At 48.8% G+C, this 17198-nt stretch overlaps 1 protein-coding gene across 1 annotated transcript in view; it reads right to left on the bottom strand.

Annotated features, from left to right (window-relative positions):
- Window positions 1-3260: 3260 nt before the first annotated feature.
- dym (dymeclin) overlaps window positions 3261-17198 on the bottom strand; it is a 48332-nt gene continuing 34394 nt past the window's right edge. The window contains exons 15-17 of the mRNA XM_079755860.1: window positions 15551-15733; window positions 12490-12603; window positions 3261-4712 (exon numbers count right to left, since the gene is read on the bottom strand). Coding sequence (XP_079611986.1) covers window positions 4563-4712; window positions 12490-12603; window positions 15551-15733 — 447 coding nt within the window. The 3' untranslated portion in view covers window positions 3261-4562. The remainder of the gene's footprint in view (window positions 4713-12489; window positions 12604-15550; window positions 15734-17198) is intronic.

The raw sequence follows: 17198 nt of genomic DNA, 5'->3' as shown, positions 1-17198 counted from the left end.
TCGTGCAATAAAACGTTTTTATTAAAGGTATGCTGACATGAGAAAAGTCTAAAATAAGACCAAAAAAATAATATGTCCTATTTGTCGCTTTTCGATACACGGAGCGGGGGGGGGGGGGGGGGGGGGGGGGGGGGATGCCATCTGTCGCTGCAGAGACCACAGACGGAGACACTCGGGGGACCTGGGCCGCCCCTGCATGTATGGCTGGACGGCATTCCTCTGTAGCTTAATGCTGCTCTCCCCAGGCACACAGTATAGGTTAGTGGGGGTGTAAGCAGTATGTCAATGGTGGGTGCCACAGTGAGCCAGTTTCGCTGCAGGGCACATGGGTGGCTAGATGACAATGATGATGGGGAAGGGAGGGAGGAGGGGGGTCGGTTGCGCTGTCAATAGTACGCTCCCATTGTCCCAGGATTCCCAACTGGCGCCGCAATAGAGCAACCGAAAAGGGTACTTGGGTAGGATTCGGGGTCCGAACGTACAGTAGGCGGTGTCTTAGCTCCGTTATCAACCAATAAGGGATTAGTTCTCCACAGAGAGGGCAAAGCTACTGGACGAGAGGCCCCGCCCATGAAACGTTCGGATCCGTGATTGGTAAGTCACGAAGAGGGTACGTCCCACTGTACGTTCGGACCCTTGGATCTATTTAACCAAGAGACAGCCAGCGGTTGGTGACGATTTAGTAAGTCTGGTAATCGTTCAGGAAGAACCGTTTGTCGCTTTGTGGGGAGATCAGACACAAAGACGGCAACCCAATGACCTCCCCATCGTGTCCACTTCAGATATAAGGCAGTATTTCCAGTTTGTCCGGGTTGTTAGTCTGGCTCCTATAACATTAGTCCTAAAAGTCTAACGATAAGCAGTGGGGCCGTAGTTATTCAATGATGTTATCTGCCTGTCTGTTCAAACAATTTATGAAATATAAATGTCTCTCTAGCTGCTGGCAGGCTACTGTTGATTAGCCTACAAAGTAAACCACAATTATAAAAGGTGAGCGATTTATATGCTACCTGGCATTTCTGGCCTTTCCAATAAAGTATTGACACAGCTGATTGCCTTCAGACAAATGGCCATGCATACGCAATTAAAGAGACGTATAAGCCACGGTTGGAGCAATCCTGAGGGGGTCGGTTGACAAATGCACACAGGAAGCTCGTACTGGAAGAGATTTCAGCAATGAATATAAGATAACTTTAATTAAAAACACAAGATTATTCACAGCCCATATCTGATCATGTTCCTGCAGACACGACGCCCACATTTGAATGTCACTTTTCTAATTGAAAAATAAGTCTGTTGGATAAAGACTCTTCTCTCTAAAATAATGTACCATTATAATATATCTCAAAGAGTTAGCAATTAAAGTATAGTATAGTATAATAGTAAATATAAAGTGGGGAGGGATTCACATTTTCTAGATAGTGTCTATATTTCATGCCTATATTACAATTACATTACACGGCACCTTATATTTCTATCATACAATATAGCTTAAAAATAGACCAAGAATAGGTGAGTGAAGGGGATCTTGTGAATGTGAATATTATGTGCAAATGTCACAACAATTCATGACATTAATCAATTAAAAGTATACAACATATATATTTATAATATCAAAAATAGAAACTATCTTCGATAGGTAAAATGTTGTTATTCTTGCATAAAACGGGAAAGGTTCTCACCCTTGTTGTGCTGTCCTTTTAAACACAGTCCCAAAGCCGCCCTTGTTACCGCGGCCCGTCATAACAATGAGGTCGCCGCAGCAGGCATCTTCAGCATAGACCCACAACGTCCCTTTAGTTCCTCATTGGCATGCACAAACAGGGACTTATGCAAACACCTCAGGATCCCCTACAGAATGCCACACTTTGAAATGAACATGAAAACCCCCTTTGATATAAATAAACTTCATATCCCAGAAGGCCGTGGGCTCATTCGTCTTGCTGCTGTCATGTGAAGAGGTACCCCCCCCTGGTAAGGTGACCCTGGATGGTACAAGAGGAACAAGGAGGTTCAAGTCATTTTGGGAACACCTCAACCTCCTCTATCTGGGCGAGAGAGAGAGAGAGGGGGCGAGAGAGAGAGAGACAGAGAGAGAGAGAGAGAGAGAGAGACAGAGAGAGAGAGAGACAGAGAGAGAGAGATACAGAGCAAGAGAGAGAGCGAGAGATAGAGATCAAGAGTGAGAAAGATACAGAGAGAGAGAGACAGAGTGAGGTTAAGAGAGGGAAAAGAGTAAAGTCAAGTGGGAGAGAGAGGATTGGGAGGGATATAAAGACTAAGCGCGATACAGAGAGAGATGAGGGGGCAACAGAGAGAAGAAGAGAGAGAGAAGGGCGAAAGAGAGAGAGAAAGATAAATGAGGGAGCACGAGACGGAAGAGGTGCAATGAGACGAGTTAATCTGGACGATTTCTCTTTTCACATCGACTCTTTAATTTTACCTCACGACCTTAAAATAAAACAATTCAGTTCAATGGTTCCTCCATACAAGATACATGATGATTTGGTCTCATTTGTCCACCGGGTGCATTTCCAGCCATGAAAATCAATATCGAAATCAAGCCGAGGCGTGAAGCCCCTTGGAGGGACGGGGGGGCTGATTGTACCACTGTGGGCCCTCCACGTAGCTCATGGTTTAAATACCCAGCAGGCACTTACTGTAGGAAACGTGTATTATGGTTATTGTTTATTCTGTGGGAAATTGAATCAGGATTTTAATAATACACTGTGATTTAGTCTTTTGTTGGGTCGTTTGGCTGTATAGAAGCAAAGCAAGGACTGCATGAATCAAATTGCCGGAGGAGTTCTAGTGATAGTTGTGTCCCGTAATGGACACTAACCTGCCAGCAGAGAAAAAAACATTGAGCAGTAATCAATATCTGAAAAGGTTACTATATCCAGGAGGTATAATACAATAGACAGTGCAGAGTCCAGCCGTCCAGACTTGTGTTACTGGCAGGGGTGGGAGGGATGGAGACTTTACTGCACTGCTTTATGTAAGGGAGAATACGAAATCATTTAGCTTTATGGACACTGAGATGGATTCAACTAATCAATTGAATCTCGAGGGGATACAAATTTGGGTATTATAAAAAAATAAAGGTCTCAAAAAACACATGCATATTAATAGCATCCTTAAATGTATGTGACAAAACAACATTCTATCATTTTTTTAAAATACTCAATTACATGATCCTAAGACATTAAATGAGAAGAGAGGTAAATAAATGCACAACACTAGAGGTAATTTAATGAATGTCTTTATTTTGAACCTCTTTTCATCAAAGAGCCGAATGCCACGACATGTGAGTGTCTCTCACCTTTCAAAATAACCAACAGGCCAGTCACTCTGCGGCCGGGACAGAATAAAAAACATAAAAAGAAGGAAAAAGAGGAAAAAAATAAATAATGTAAATAAAGTCTTATTTTGAACACAAGATTAAGCGATGAGGGTGATCGCCTGCCTCGTCGCAGGGTTGGTGGGTGGGTGAACCCAGACAGTGGACCTGCTCCCACTTCAGTATGTCAGTAAAACATGGAGATGATAGAAGAGATGCATGAAGAGAGAACATGCCCTCAGGGAGCAGAGCAGCTGGGCGAGTGCTGGAAGAGACGGATCGAATGGGAGCCAAGGTGAGCTCCATGGGCTGAAGACAATGCTTGGAGTCTGAAGTCAGTGAGCATTTGAAACATCAATACAGGTATATGTTGTTTATAACATATTATGCATAACGCGAGGACTTCCAATCAAACGTCAGGCCCAACCCCCTTTTCCTGTGAGATCCCGATAATTAGGATGGTTTGATCAATGCTATTGTGTCAGTTATTTACCCTGTACTGTGAATAGTCAGAGTTCTATGGGGCTCTGTCTGTGTCTATTTTGACAAAAATAAGAATGAAAAATAAATGTAATGACAATCTATATGTACCGCGCATGTCATAAAAATGACTGAGGGCCGCATAGCAAAAAAAACATTCTCTTTTTTATGAAATGTATTAACAAATCTTCAGTGCTGTTGTAAATACAATTTCACCAGAGGGAAGCAAAATAAAGTAACACTTTGGAACAGTTCATACCCTTGACCTCTTTTCCCTAGTCAGGTATATAGACCGCCAGTGTCCTGCGCTATGAAGAAGTAAAGAAAGACGGAAGCAAACAACGTAACTGGGCAGGTGTTTAAAAAGACCTAGGGTGTTTCTGATGTATTTTCTGCACATGCAAGTAATGGACTCCTTTATATGAAGTAGGTATAGCCAGGGGGGGAGGGAGTGATTAGAAAAGGGGGCCATGACTAAGGAAGAGCAGAAGCACAGGACTATGTTTAAGTTTATGCACAAGGAGGAGAGAGACCGGTGGGTGGGGTGTAAAGTTCTGTGCAGAATTCCCTCAAAAATAGCGTTCTGTACACGGTTGAGGCACTTCTCCTGAAATAACTAAACAGCGTGCACATATAAGGAGTACTGTGCACACACGCGCACCACACACACACACACACAGTAAATCAACCATTCTCTGCTATACACAGTCAGTCCACTGCAGAGGGGGGGGGGGGTGCGGCCTCAGCCAGAGTCCATGCTGAAGAGCTCCACCCCCTGCGGGCTCCAGTACAGCCCCACCCCCGAGTTGAAGACCAGCGACCACACGTAGGGGATGAAGAAGTCCTCGGGCTGGTCCTCCTCCACGTACTTGAACTTTAGCTCTGGGAATTTCTGCAGGCGCGCGCACAGACACACACACACACACACAGACACACACACACACACACACACACACACACACACACACACACACACACACACACACACACAGGAGAAACAGGGATGTCTATTAAAGCATAGGATAAAGACAAGTATAGTAAGGTTTTTCTAACTGTTTACTTAAAGTAGGTCGTAATGTTTCTACATCTTCAATCCAAATATTTGTAATAAAATAATTGTATTAAAGATGCATTGCACCAATTATCCTTCCAAAAGCAAATTGATCCTATTAGTACACGTTGCCGTCTGCATACATGGGGTAATGAGTCCCAATATGGAACCTATAAAACCCATACAGAGGTCAAATAACGAAACTTGAAATCCCCCCGCTGCATTACCTAAAAACCCCTATATACTGTATACTCAATCACCACTTTTTATTACATCTTCTGTCTAACATAAAACAAAACCTTAAAACACACACAAGCATAGACAACAGGAGACCCCCATGGAAGACAATCACATCACAATAAGGTAAACCCGGGCATACAAGACCGGGCGGGGAAGTTGTTGGAGAGTTGCAGGTGTCTTCTGAAAATGTCACTCATCTCCTAAGACTTATGTTTTCTCTTCCTCCATGAGCAGGCATCCTGGGACCCCTGCCTCAAACCCCCCCCCCCCCCCCCCCACCAAGTTTGAACAAGCCCCTCCAAACTCATCGCCTCGTCCACAACACCAGCCGCGCCCCCCCCGCCCATCCATGCGGACACCAGCAGGTGGAAGGCGAAATATGGCCATCAATAATAGAACACTGTCTCATTATGCGGCCCGGCCATTATGTACACGCGCGTGCCACGCTAATAGCGACGCACTGAAAGACAGACTACAGAGAGAGGGAGAACTGTGACGAATCCACCCCCCTCCTCCTCCACCACCACCACCACCACCACCACCACCACCACCACCACCTCCATCCCGTCATCCAGCCAGCCAGCGCCGCTCGCACCCCCGTCCCATTCTTCCTCCCCGGCCCGGGCCCTTTATGTAGCGGTCACAGTCGGCTCCATTGAGCCACGGCTGGCTCCTATTCAGCCCGTGGCCGGGCCCCCGTGCTATCGGTATCACATCGCTCGCAGACACACAGGGGCCACGGGGGTCATAGGCCATATGCCACGCCGCTGAGGCAAGACCACACACACATAACCGCCATTGTGTGGCCGGGGGCGAGACACAATGAATGAGTCACATTATGTCGCCATTGTGTGTGTGTTTCTGTTCTGTGTGTGTGTGTGTGTGTGTGTGTGTGTGTGTGTGTGTGTGTGTGTGTGTGTGTGTGTGTGTGTGTGTGTGTGTGTGTGTGTGTGTGTGTGTGTGTGTGTGTGTGTGTGTGTGTGTTCTCTGTGTGTGTGTGTTCTCTGTGTGTTCTCTGTGTGTGTGTGTGTGTGTGTGTGTGTGTGTGTGTGTGTGTGTGTGTGTGTGTGTGTGTGTGTGTGTGTGTGTGTGTGTGTGTGTGTGTGTGTGTGTGTGTGTGTGGTTTATTCCGCTGACAAAGTCCAGCATGTGAGCGGCACAAAGCCTTATGATGTTCGTATGACATTTGTATTGACTGCCCCTTTATGGAAAAGCTCTACCTTATCATGTTAATAATGGAGCATGGACTCTCGTTCACTGGCTTGCTGCCTTCAATTTGGAGGCTTTGCTAGACTTTTAAAAGGGCACAACATGATGATTCAGTCGATGAGTCAGACAGTTATTGAAGCTCAATAACTTTCGATCCAAATTTACAGCTGATTCTAATTTCAATTCAAGCTCACTTTCCTGCAAATTGCAGCCATTGCTGTATAATTTAACGGACTAAATTGGCCAGTACCACAGTAATCTTTCACACTGTGTAGAGAGACATAGAGTGAGAGACTGAGAGACAATAGAGAGAGACTGAGAGACAAGGGAGAGGCGAGAGAGAGAATAATTTCAGAATTCTTTCCCCCCCAAAGAATATTCAGAGTGGCAGCAATTGGCTGAGCCTGAAGTAATAAATCACTTTAAAGTCTTTTCCTGCACATAGCGTATGGGTTCTCTACACAGCAAGTAACCACGGCAACTGAATAATACACCGCCATGGAAAAATAATAATAGTAATTTGTAATCTGGACACATCCAAATCGAATCTCCTTCAGACGGAGAAACACAAAAGTCAGACGGAGTTAGACGGAGCTATAGAAGTCTCCTCTCACACGACTGAGTATCAGGCTGCTACAAGATATGTTCTGTCTGGCTTGGTAACCCAGGTCAAGCACAGTACTTCCTTGGATAATCGGAACACACTGGCTCCACAAAGGTATTGCCACCCTTTCCGTCACCCCCCCCCCCCCCCCCACATACACACAGACACACACAATTCCAAGATCACAATTCCAAAAATTCCGCCAAAAATTACAGACATACACAATCTCTTATCCTCTCTCTCCCCGTCTCCCTCTCTCTCTCTGTTTCCTCCTCCTCCCCCCGCCCCCCAACTCTTTTCGGTTGTTTGGCAGACGTCTCCAGGCTTCCTTGCATAGTTGCATATCAGTTAAGTTATGGATGCTGGCTGGCTGGACCGGGCCCCCACCCCTACAGACAGTCTGGGGCTCCTATCAAGGCTCAGTACTCTGTGTTCTCCTCCTCTGGGCTCTGGACCACACCGTCCGGGCCAAGGCACGATAGGCCAGGCAAATATGTGGGTCGGGTGCAAACACAAAAACTTAGAGAGACACACACACACACACCCTTTTTGGAACAACAACAAGTGTACAACATCAATTCACAAGCCCCCCTCTTTTCATTCCTTCATAGGCGTGTACACATGCATGGACATGAGTATGCATGTACACAAACACACACACACACACACACATGCATGCATACACATACAAATACACAGACAAACACACGCATACACAGACACACACACACACACACACACACACACACACACACACACACACAACCTCATAACAATTAGTACATTCCTTTGATATCATAACCCGTCCCGTGCGTCTCCCTATCAGCACCAGAGTGACGCCTAGAGAGGACCCCTGATATCAACACACCCCGCAAACAAACAAGTGTGTCTCCCCAGCGGCTCCTTCCCAGGCAGCCCGGCCCTGCACACAGCCCCCCCGACCAACAGATCCACCACAACACTGATTAGGACGAGACACGCCAATGCCATCGCACACGCACGCACACGCCCTGCAAAAAGACAGGAAAACATCCCTGACTATGACCTCTGGAGCTCGAGCCGCGGCGCTCTTCTCCGCCAAGTCAGGCTCCCCTGGCGTCGGTTGTGTTGACCGGCCCTCCCTCCCGGCCCTTCCCCTCTCGGTGTTTATGTGCTCAGAGTGTGGCGCGGTCGTCTGGACTACACTCGCCACTTGAAATATTGTTCTTGGGCCCCGGAGGGGGATGGTGTCGTCATCCCCGGCCGAATTCAAACTTCTCCGTTTTTCAGGCAATTACATTCCAGCGGCGCGGTGGTGGCGACGGCGAGCTGGAGAAGGAGTTCAGACGACGCGGGTCGGGAGAGGAGGGTGTGAACAGCAGGGGCGAGGAAGAGCCTTGACGTGCTCTTTTGATCGCTCGTGCGTGGGTTCACTATTTTTAATAAAATAATAGTGAATGGATAGAGGCAATGAAATGGCGTTGCCGTGTGAATCTGGAGTGATGTTTATTTTCTTTCTCTCCAAAGAGCACACTTGTGGATCTGTGGTAAGATTGATCAGTGTCCGAATCATTTGGAGTTGTTTTTTATTATGTTATCTTATATCTCAGTACAGGGTAGTATAGTATAGTATATCATAGTACAGGGGGGTATAGTATGGTAACCAATGGAGAACAAGTTCAACTGCTAACTGCAAGTGTTGTTGATCACCACTAGGTACCACAGGAACATTGTGGATGAGATGTGCACAGCTCTCTGAATACTCAGTGGGGAAGAAAAATTTGATCTCAAGTCAAAAACACTTGAGACACATGCAGAGGCCATTGTTTGACTTCAGGAGTGACCCGTTATCCGCATTGCACCGTATCTAAAATACAAAGTGGATCAGCATCTGGATCCAACAGAGTCTAGGGGTTATTTCTCTCACTCTCTCTCTTTATACATGGCCTCAAACCTACCTGTTTGAACTTGATTGTGGAATTGAATCGATGGAATAAGTGGGGGACAAAAGGAGGTCAGACGATGTGCAGAACATACAGGACCAGCAACTGACAACCTGTTCCCTGAGAGGGAAGATGTTTTCCCGTCATTGTACTGAACTGAAGCAGCCCACGTATGTGTGGAGGTGTAAAGTGGATTGAGTGTGTCCGGCCGGCCCTGAGACCTCCCTCAGACGTGTGGTACCGCTGTTTGCAGACACACAGAGGCATGTGTTAGTCAGTGAAACATGCTATCTCTAAACAAACACGCCACTATAAAAGGTGTGAAATGTACTGCTGCTGCTGTTGACTGCACACACACACACACACACACACACACACACACACACACACACACACACACACACACCCCAGTAGTTGTATCATAGGGTACTCTATATACATGCACTTTTATCCATAGTAAAGTGGACTTGAGTCACCCAATGAAATAACTCACTTTCTATCGCCCAATGAAACAACGCAATGCTACAATCTGGGTGTCATTGTGGACAGCTTATATCCCCAAGAAATTACAGTTTAATGCCAAAGGAGTCGCCAAAGAGAAGGAAACGTCTGCCACCTGCCCTCTGGGCTTGAATTCACAACAAGTCGCCTTGAAACAATCATATCACTACGGGTCCCGTGATTCTGCATCTCTAACAGCTCTGCCAGCAGGGTGCGGAGACTGTGCCTTCCCACCAACGCCACGGTGAACACCTCATGGCTTTAAACGCCACGGTCGTGCGAGGCCCGCCCACTTTGTAGTCGCCGCATCAGCGCAACTACGAATTCAACAGTAATCAGAAGGAGTCTGATCATCTGCTCTCTCGACTCACTCCCGTTGCCCCCCGGGTGGGCCGGTATTAAGAGGCAGTAATTGTGTCGAAAGACTCCCCACTCAACCCCCATTACCCTCTACAATAGACGGGCTGATGGAGTCACATAGGGGGGGTGAGGGAGTTCATTGATAAAAAAAAACGAAATAACTAATGAATGAATAAGAATTGATGATAGGCAGGACCCCTTGCTAGGACCGAAATTCGCCCGGAGAAAAAGGCAGCGGGACTTTTACTTGAACTAAATGACAAGAGATGGAAAGATATGTACATGTCAGTTATTAAATTGAAACCGATTCAGTTGAAAGGCTTAACGGGCAGTGTTAGCTGTATTTTAGCTTCATTCCACATAGCATGTTTCCATGTTGAAAACGCTTCTTTATGAATTTATACTGTAGTAAGCCATCATATCTCTTTCCCCATCCTGACTCCATGCCAGTACGTGGTGCTAATGAACCACAACCTTGTTTTGCAAACGCCATTCAAATCCAGAAGAAGACGCGTGCGAAGAATATTGCACATTTTACCGCTCCCAAGTGTTGGAGTGATATATGGCCAGTTCAAGTCTTTCTATTGTGTCATGGTCGAATCATAGAAATGTGGGATCTTTTCGCAAGTTTCTCTTCAAAACACTCGTCCAATTTGTTACCCAGAGCACACACTCACTTGAACACTTGCTATGCATCCTCTCTGATTAAGGACCGCATATGAATGTGACCGAAAATGAAAACATCTGATTCCATGCGGTTTGTGCTGTTCACACATGGTTATGATAAAGAGAGAGAGAGAGAGAGAGAGAGAGCGAGAGACATCGACTGAGACAGAGAGCCAAAGAGAGTGAGCGAGAGACGTAGACCGAGGGGCTATTGGCCTTGCACACCCCATTCCTCCCTCCCTCCCTCCCTCCCTCCCTCCCTTGCCGCCACGCGTCGGCCCCACCAAGACAAATGTCTCTTGGGCGCGACGCCCGTCTCCAACGCCGAGCGAACACATGATGAAACGCGCAATTAAAAATACACTCGTGAGCTGGTGGGGGAGGAGGGGGAGAGAGAGAGAGATCAGCAGATACATATCTCTCTCTCCCCCTTCATTGATTAATGGCAGCGGGGCCGGGATGGGAGGAGGGGAGGGGAGGGGAGGGGAGGGGTGGTCACGAGGTGCGCTGGCAGATTTATTCATTCCGTCCCGTCTGACAGACGTCTGTCCCCGCCGACTCGTCTCCTTGAAATGCCATTACCGCGGCGACGCGCAACGTGACCTGGAGGATGAGCATTAATGCTAATGAGGGGGGAGAGAGGGGGGGGTCGTGGCTCTTGTCTCGTGTCTCCAACAGGAGCTCCCACTCCCCGTCTTCGTACTCCATCTGTCGCCGTGTCTTTACGCCCCTCCCGCCAATTATTCCTCCGTCGTTCTCCCCTGGCGCGCCTCTGGCTCTTCCTCCTCACCGGGTCCTCCTCCTCTTCCTCATCTTCTTCTCCACTTCCTCCTCTTCCTCAGTCTTCTCCTCCTCCTCTTCCTCCTCCCTGGGCCCCTTATCCTCACAGTCTCCTCCTCTTCCTCCTCATTGTCTTCTCCTCCTCCTCTTCCTCCTCCCTGGGCTCCTCATCCTCAGTCTCCTCCTCCTCCTCCTCCTCTTCCTCCTCATTGTCTTCTCCTCCTCCTCTTCCTCCTCCCTGGGCTCCTCATCCTCAGTCTCCTCCTCCTCTTCCTCTTCATTGACTTCTCCTCCTCCTCCTCTTCCTCCTCGTCTTCTCTGTCTCCTCCGCCTCTTCCTTCACACCGTCTCCTCCTCCTCCTCTTCTTCCTCACCGTCTCCTCCTCCTCCTCCTCTTCCTCCTCACGTCTTCTGTCTCCTCCTCCTCACAGTGTCCTCCTCCTCTTCCTCAACAGTCTCCTCCTCCTCCTCTTCCTCCTCACCGTCTTCTCCGTCTCTTCCTCCTCTTCCTCCTCACAGTGTCCTCCTCCTCTTCCTCCTCACCGTTTCCTCCTCCTCCTTAATGTCTCTCCTCTCCCTCCTCCTCTTCCTCCTCCTCCCCATCTCCTCCTCCCAGATCCATAAGGAGTGGAGAGGGGGAGAGGAGAGGAGCGGGGGGAGCAGCGGGGACAGGAGAGGGGGGGGAGGAGGAGAGGGGGAGAGGACGGGGGGGGGAGGAGAGGGGGGAGAGGATGGGGGGGAGGAGAGGGGGGGAGGAGAGGGGGGAGAGGAGAGGGGGGAGAGAAGAGGAGGAGAGGGGGGGAGAGGAGAGGGGGGAGAGAAGAGGAGGAGAGGGGGGGAGAGGAGAGGGGGGAGAGGAGAGGAGGAGAGGGGGGAGGAGAGGGGGGAGAGGAGAGGAGGAGAGGGGGAGAGCAGCGGTGACAGGAGGGGGGGGGAGGAGAGGGGGGAGGAAGGGGGGAGGAGAGGGGGGGGAGGAGGGGGGGGAGGAGAGGGGGGGGAGGAGGGGGGGAGAGGGGGGAGGAGCGGGGGGGCTAATAACCACCGTCCTCATGTATGAAGACGAGGGCTAACGTGCCCTCTTCATCTCATCCCGTCAGCCTCACCTCTCCTTCAACCCCCTTGACGTCAACCTGCCTGCCACGCCCTCCATCATGAGAGCCGCACGTGTGTGCGTGTCTCCGTCTCTGTGTGTCCCTGTGTGTGTGTGTGGGAGAACATTGATGTGCACGTGGGTGCATTAGAGTGAACAAGTCCGAGTAGGTGTGTGCGTGTGTGCGTTTGAACATGTGTGTGTTGAAGTGAATGCATGCGGATGCCTGTGTGTATGGCTGGGTACCTTGAGGCGGTCTTTGGGCAGCGCCTGGGCTCCTTTCATGATGACTTCCTGGACTCTTTCCACCGACAGGTCACTTCCTGCCTGCTCCAGACGCGTACTGAAGAAGCCAATCACCTGCCAGAAGAAGAACAACAACATGATTTCAAAAAAAGTATATTATATTTTTCTTTAATATAGCACAGCAAGTTTCATCCATTTAAAACCAGTGGGTTTTAACCACCCAATGGTTTCTGAGGGTTCTAGTGTCACGGATGAAATACTTTCTTTGAAAGATTTAAAAAAAAAAGAGCAGTGTACACATTTAAAATGCGTTACCATGGTAACGCACACCAAGATCACTTGGCTTACATTGAACGCTGGCTGAAGTGTGGTGGTGGAGGAAAAGCCATTGGAGAATAAAACACTACAGACGTGTGTGTGTGTGTGTGTGTGTGTGTGTGTGTGTGTGTGTGTGTGTGTGTGTGTGGTTGCCAAGAGGTTCCATAGGGACAATGGGGTCCCAATATAGCGGCCGCAAGCTGTTTGAGAACAGTTTGAGACCCGCCACTTTAGAAACTCCTCAACCAACTCCCTGTGACCATAGTTCTGAGACCTCTGCTCTTCCGACATTCCGGCTGTCGCTCCTTCCCTTTGCCAGCCGCCCACGACAGCGAAGGGATTTCATTTCCCCCATATCGTCTTTATGCTGCTGCTAATCTCTCTGAAGCTGAGCACTTCCAATCCCTGGTCTGATCAAATTGATCAGCGAGTCCTCCCGCTGATTGAAGCCGCCTTCAACCCGAGGAAACAGGACACACACACACACACACACACACACACACACACACACATGACGACACCCCGTGCAACGGAGGGACAACGAGGACGCGGGGAGAACACACTTCATACGGGCCCGTGGTCCGGTACACGTGTGCGTTGTGCGGTGTGTGTTACGTGGTGTGCGTTGGGTGACGTGCGGTGTGTATGCGTGGACGCGGGGCTCTGTTGTGGTGGTCGACTGTGGCTCCGCACGCGCTCGGTGGAAATAGGTCTTTGGCGCGAAAAGAAAAAGGTATATATATATACCTGCCAGATGAAAGGGAAAATGCATTCACAGGGCCCATTGTGTGAGTCACGTATACGCGTGTGTGGAGTGCTTCTTGTTTTGTACGCGTTTTGTATCTCAGGACGCCCTGACCGAGTCTGCCTGGAGATGAACCCGAGGCACACCAACAACAACCGCTTCAAGATCTTCACACAGAAAAAAGAAAAAGCGATCAAAAACAATACGTAGATCCATCCCCCCCGTCCATCTCTCTGCATGCGCGGCTCCGGTCCTGTGATGATGTATCCCCTCCCCGCAGGGCTCTTCAAACCCTCCGACAGCTCCTCTTAAGGGGAGGGGGGGGCAGCAAAGCCCCTGTGTTGCCCGGTCTCTAGGGGGGGGTGGGCGGGGGGGCAGGTGAGGCTTCAGATAACCGGCTGGTAAACCGGGGAGCATACTGGCAGCGTGGCATCAGAGTATTCTCCTTCTTCTCCCTCGTCCTCTTCTATGGGCTCGTGTTTTTTTCTCATGAATAAAGATGAAGACGATGGCCGTGTGTGCGTGGTGGTGGAGGCGCGGGCACACAGCCTTGTGTTGCGTCGAAGTACAAGAGTGTGCATGAGATTTGTGCGTGCGCACGTGCGCATTTGTGCGCACGTGTGCATGAGAGTGAACATGTCCCTGTGCGTGTGAACGCGCACTTACACACACACACACACACACACACACACACACAGTGATTGTTAAGGACACACACATATGCAGGCACACACACAGAGACATATAGATTTCCTAAGGGCTAGCACGCACGCACACCGTTATTATAACCCCAGAGTCACAGATGCTGATGCATGTTTTAATGAACATATATGCTCACACAAGTGCACCGACCAAACACATACAGACACTCCAATACTCCCTACTGGGCCCTCCAAGTGCCCCTCCCCCCCCCCTCCCCCCCGCAATCCCCCCGTCTCTAAGGCACTCTAGAAGACTACATCCAGCTATGATTGACAGGCAGCTCTCACCGCACCCGGGGGTCTCCTCGGAGACCGGCCCCCTTACTCCAATCAATAGAGCCTCACACCGCCACGGCCTAGTGCAGTCACAGAGCGTCCTCAGGGCATCACACACACCTGACCTGGGATCACCACACTACCGCCGCAGATGTTAAACAGCTGGGTGGTTTGAACAACAACAACGACGATGGCGACAGAAATAATCGTAATATAATTATCATCATCATCATCATCATCATCATCATCATCATCATCATGATTTATGTATATTCTCAGTTGTTATCGCGTCCGGCGTCTGGTCTGTGGGGTATCGTTAAAAGTAACTGGGCGTGGTGGGGTTTGTGAACTGGGTAACAGCATGACCTGGGTTTCCCTCGGCAACCGTCGGCAGGCAATCTCAGACCACGAGACGGGGTTTATGTGTTTAGGAGTGCTAATGGCGCCGGGACACATTTCCTTCTGGATGCGTCCTACTGAGATATCATCTGGACATTGCCCTCAGATAAGGCAATTACAGCCAGCGGGAGTACTGGGAGTGTTCAGAGCAGTGGGTGGAGTGTGCATTGAAAACACGGATTAGGCATCGATTTCTAACTCCGATTTGATGTTGATTTTATGTTAGCTAAATCTACTCTCAATTGTGCCATCTGCTCTGTTGTGTGCCTTGCAATAATTCACCCGTGCGTGAGTGTTTGCATGCGTTCTTGTGCACGAGCGTTGTGCATGTGCACGTGTGTGTGCGTGCGTATGCTACATCTGTGCGCGCATGCGATTGTATGCATGTGTGCGTGCGTGCGTGCATGCGTGTGCATGTGCGTTTGTGTATGCAAACAAAGTATGTTCATGTATGTATGTGTATGAATATGCACGTGTGAGTGCGCGTGTGCGTACGTGTGCGTACGTGTGTGCATGTGTGTGTGTGTTTATGTATGTGCATTTGTGTATGCACAATATGCTGATGCGTGTGCATACGTGTATGTACGTGCACGTGTGTGTGTCCGTGTGTGTCCATGCATACCGTGTCCAGGTTCTGCATGATGTCCTGGAAGGAGGGGTGCATGCGGAACTGCTCGAAGAGCTCCCTCTTGTAGAGCAGGGCGTACACCAGGTTGGGGTTGAGGTGCAGAGAGTTGGCCAGGCACGAGTTGATGATCTCCAGCATCATGCGGATCACCTCCTCGATCACGCTCAGGTCCTGCGCCTGGGGGCAGGCAGACAAGCCGTCATCCATCTGTCCGTCAATGCATCCATCCATCTATCCATCCATCCATTCATCCGTCCGTCCGTCCGTCCGTCCGTCCGTCCGTCCATCCATCCATCCATCCGTCCGTCCGTGGATGAAATAAAACATTATTGACAGAGCGTTTTTCATGCAAAAACACAATTGTACTTTAATAAGTTTCTGTTAAGTCACTATCGGCAAATCAGGGAACCCAATGGGGATTGAGCCCCACGGATGAACGGATCTTTCGATTTGTTCCCTTGTATCTACTGAGGTCATCTATATTTTCTTTGTTCGGTCATAGAAAGTGACTGTTTACTCGAAATGCTAACAGAGACTGGGAAAAAACCAGTACGCTGCCTCACACCCAGTAGCTCCCGCCGGTGGCACTACCCCGGCTGGGGGATGGAGAACGCCTCTCTACCTGAGCAACGCTCGTGGTGTCTACCTCTTATCACCACAGGTGATAAGACAAAGAGAACAAAACAGGAAACTACGCAATAACCCTCTTTAACATGGGAAATGACAAGTAAATATATAATAATAATAATAATAATAATAATAATAATAATACGGACAGGTGTGTTTACCCCCCGCCGGCAGCCCGCTATGGATATTTTATAGCCTAGTATAGATGAAACCACTCTGAGGGCCCGGCGGCCCCGTGTATAAGGGCCAGAGTGCTGCCCTTGACTGTCCCAGGTCAGTTGTGTCACAATCTATTTGACGGGCGGGTCAGATGTCTTGTAACAGGAAGGGTACAATGGACGGAGAGAGGGGGAATGTGGGGGCAAGTCAAGCCTATTTATAAAGCACCACGAACCCGGGTTGTTGTTTTAAGATGCTTGTTCTCACCGCAGCAGTTTTTATTTATGTTTTTATGGACAGGACAGTGAACAGGGACAGCAAGGTGAGTCTCAGAACGATTGGACTCAGTCGATTTCTTTTTGCAGTCGCTTCAAGTTAGATTGTCAGCTTTGATCTTTTGCTGCCTTGTTTATGTGTCGCACAGGAGAAGTACATATAAGGATGATTCTATGTGGACTGAAAGGTGAATATATGCATGGAGGTAAATGTGTATAAAACCGCATGGCTTCCCTGAAAAGACAGCAGAAGGCTTGAGAACAGTCTGTATTGATGGGATTGGCTTTCCAAGTAAAACTATCTCCTCAGAATCTCGAAGAAGACATGAATGAGATGGACCCAACATGTGGCTGTGTGAAGATAATGATATCCTGTCTTTGGTGTGAACGACAGCAGCCCAAGCTGATGAAATGAGGTTCCTCTTGTCATATGTTTCATATACACACTCCCTTGCCGAGAAAATTACCAGACTTTCATCTTTACTTGTAATCTGCTGCAAGAAGTAAATGAAATGTAATCATCCCAAAAATAAAATATATGGCCACCCATGCATATGTATCTGGGTACACAGGCCCGGTCT

Source organism: Pollachius pollachius (assembly GCF_949987615.1).
Source record: "Pollachius pollachius genome assembly, chromosome: 18".
NCBI lineage: Eukaryota > Metazoa > Chordata > Actinopteri > Gadiformes > Gadidae > Pollachius > Pollachius pollachius.
Note: the sequence above shows the minus strand (reverse complement) of the source record. Positions and strands in the feature narration are given on the sequence as shown.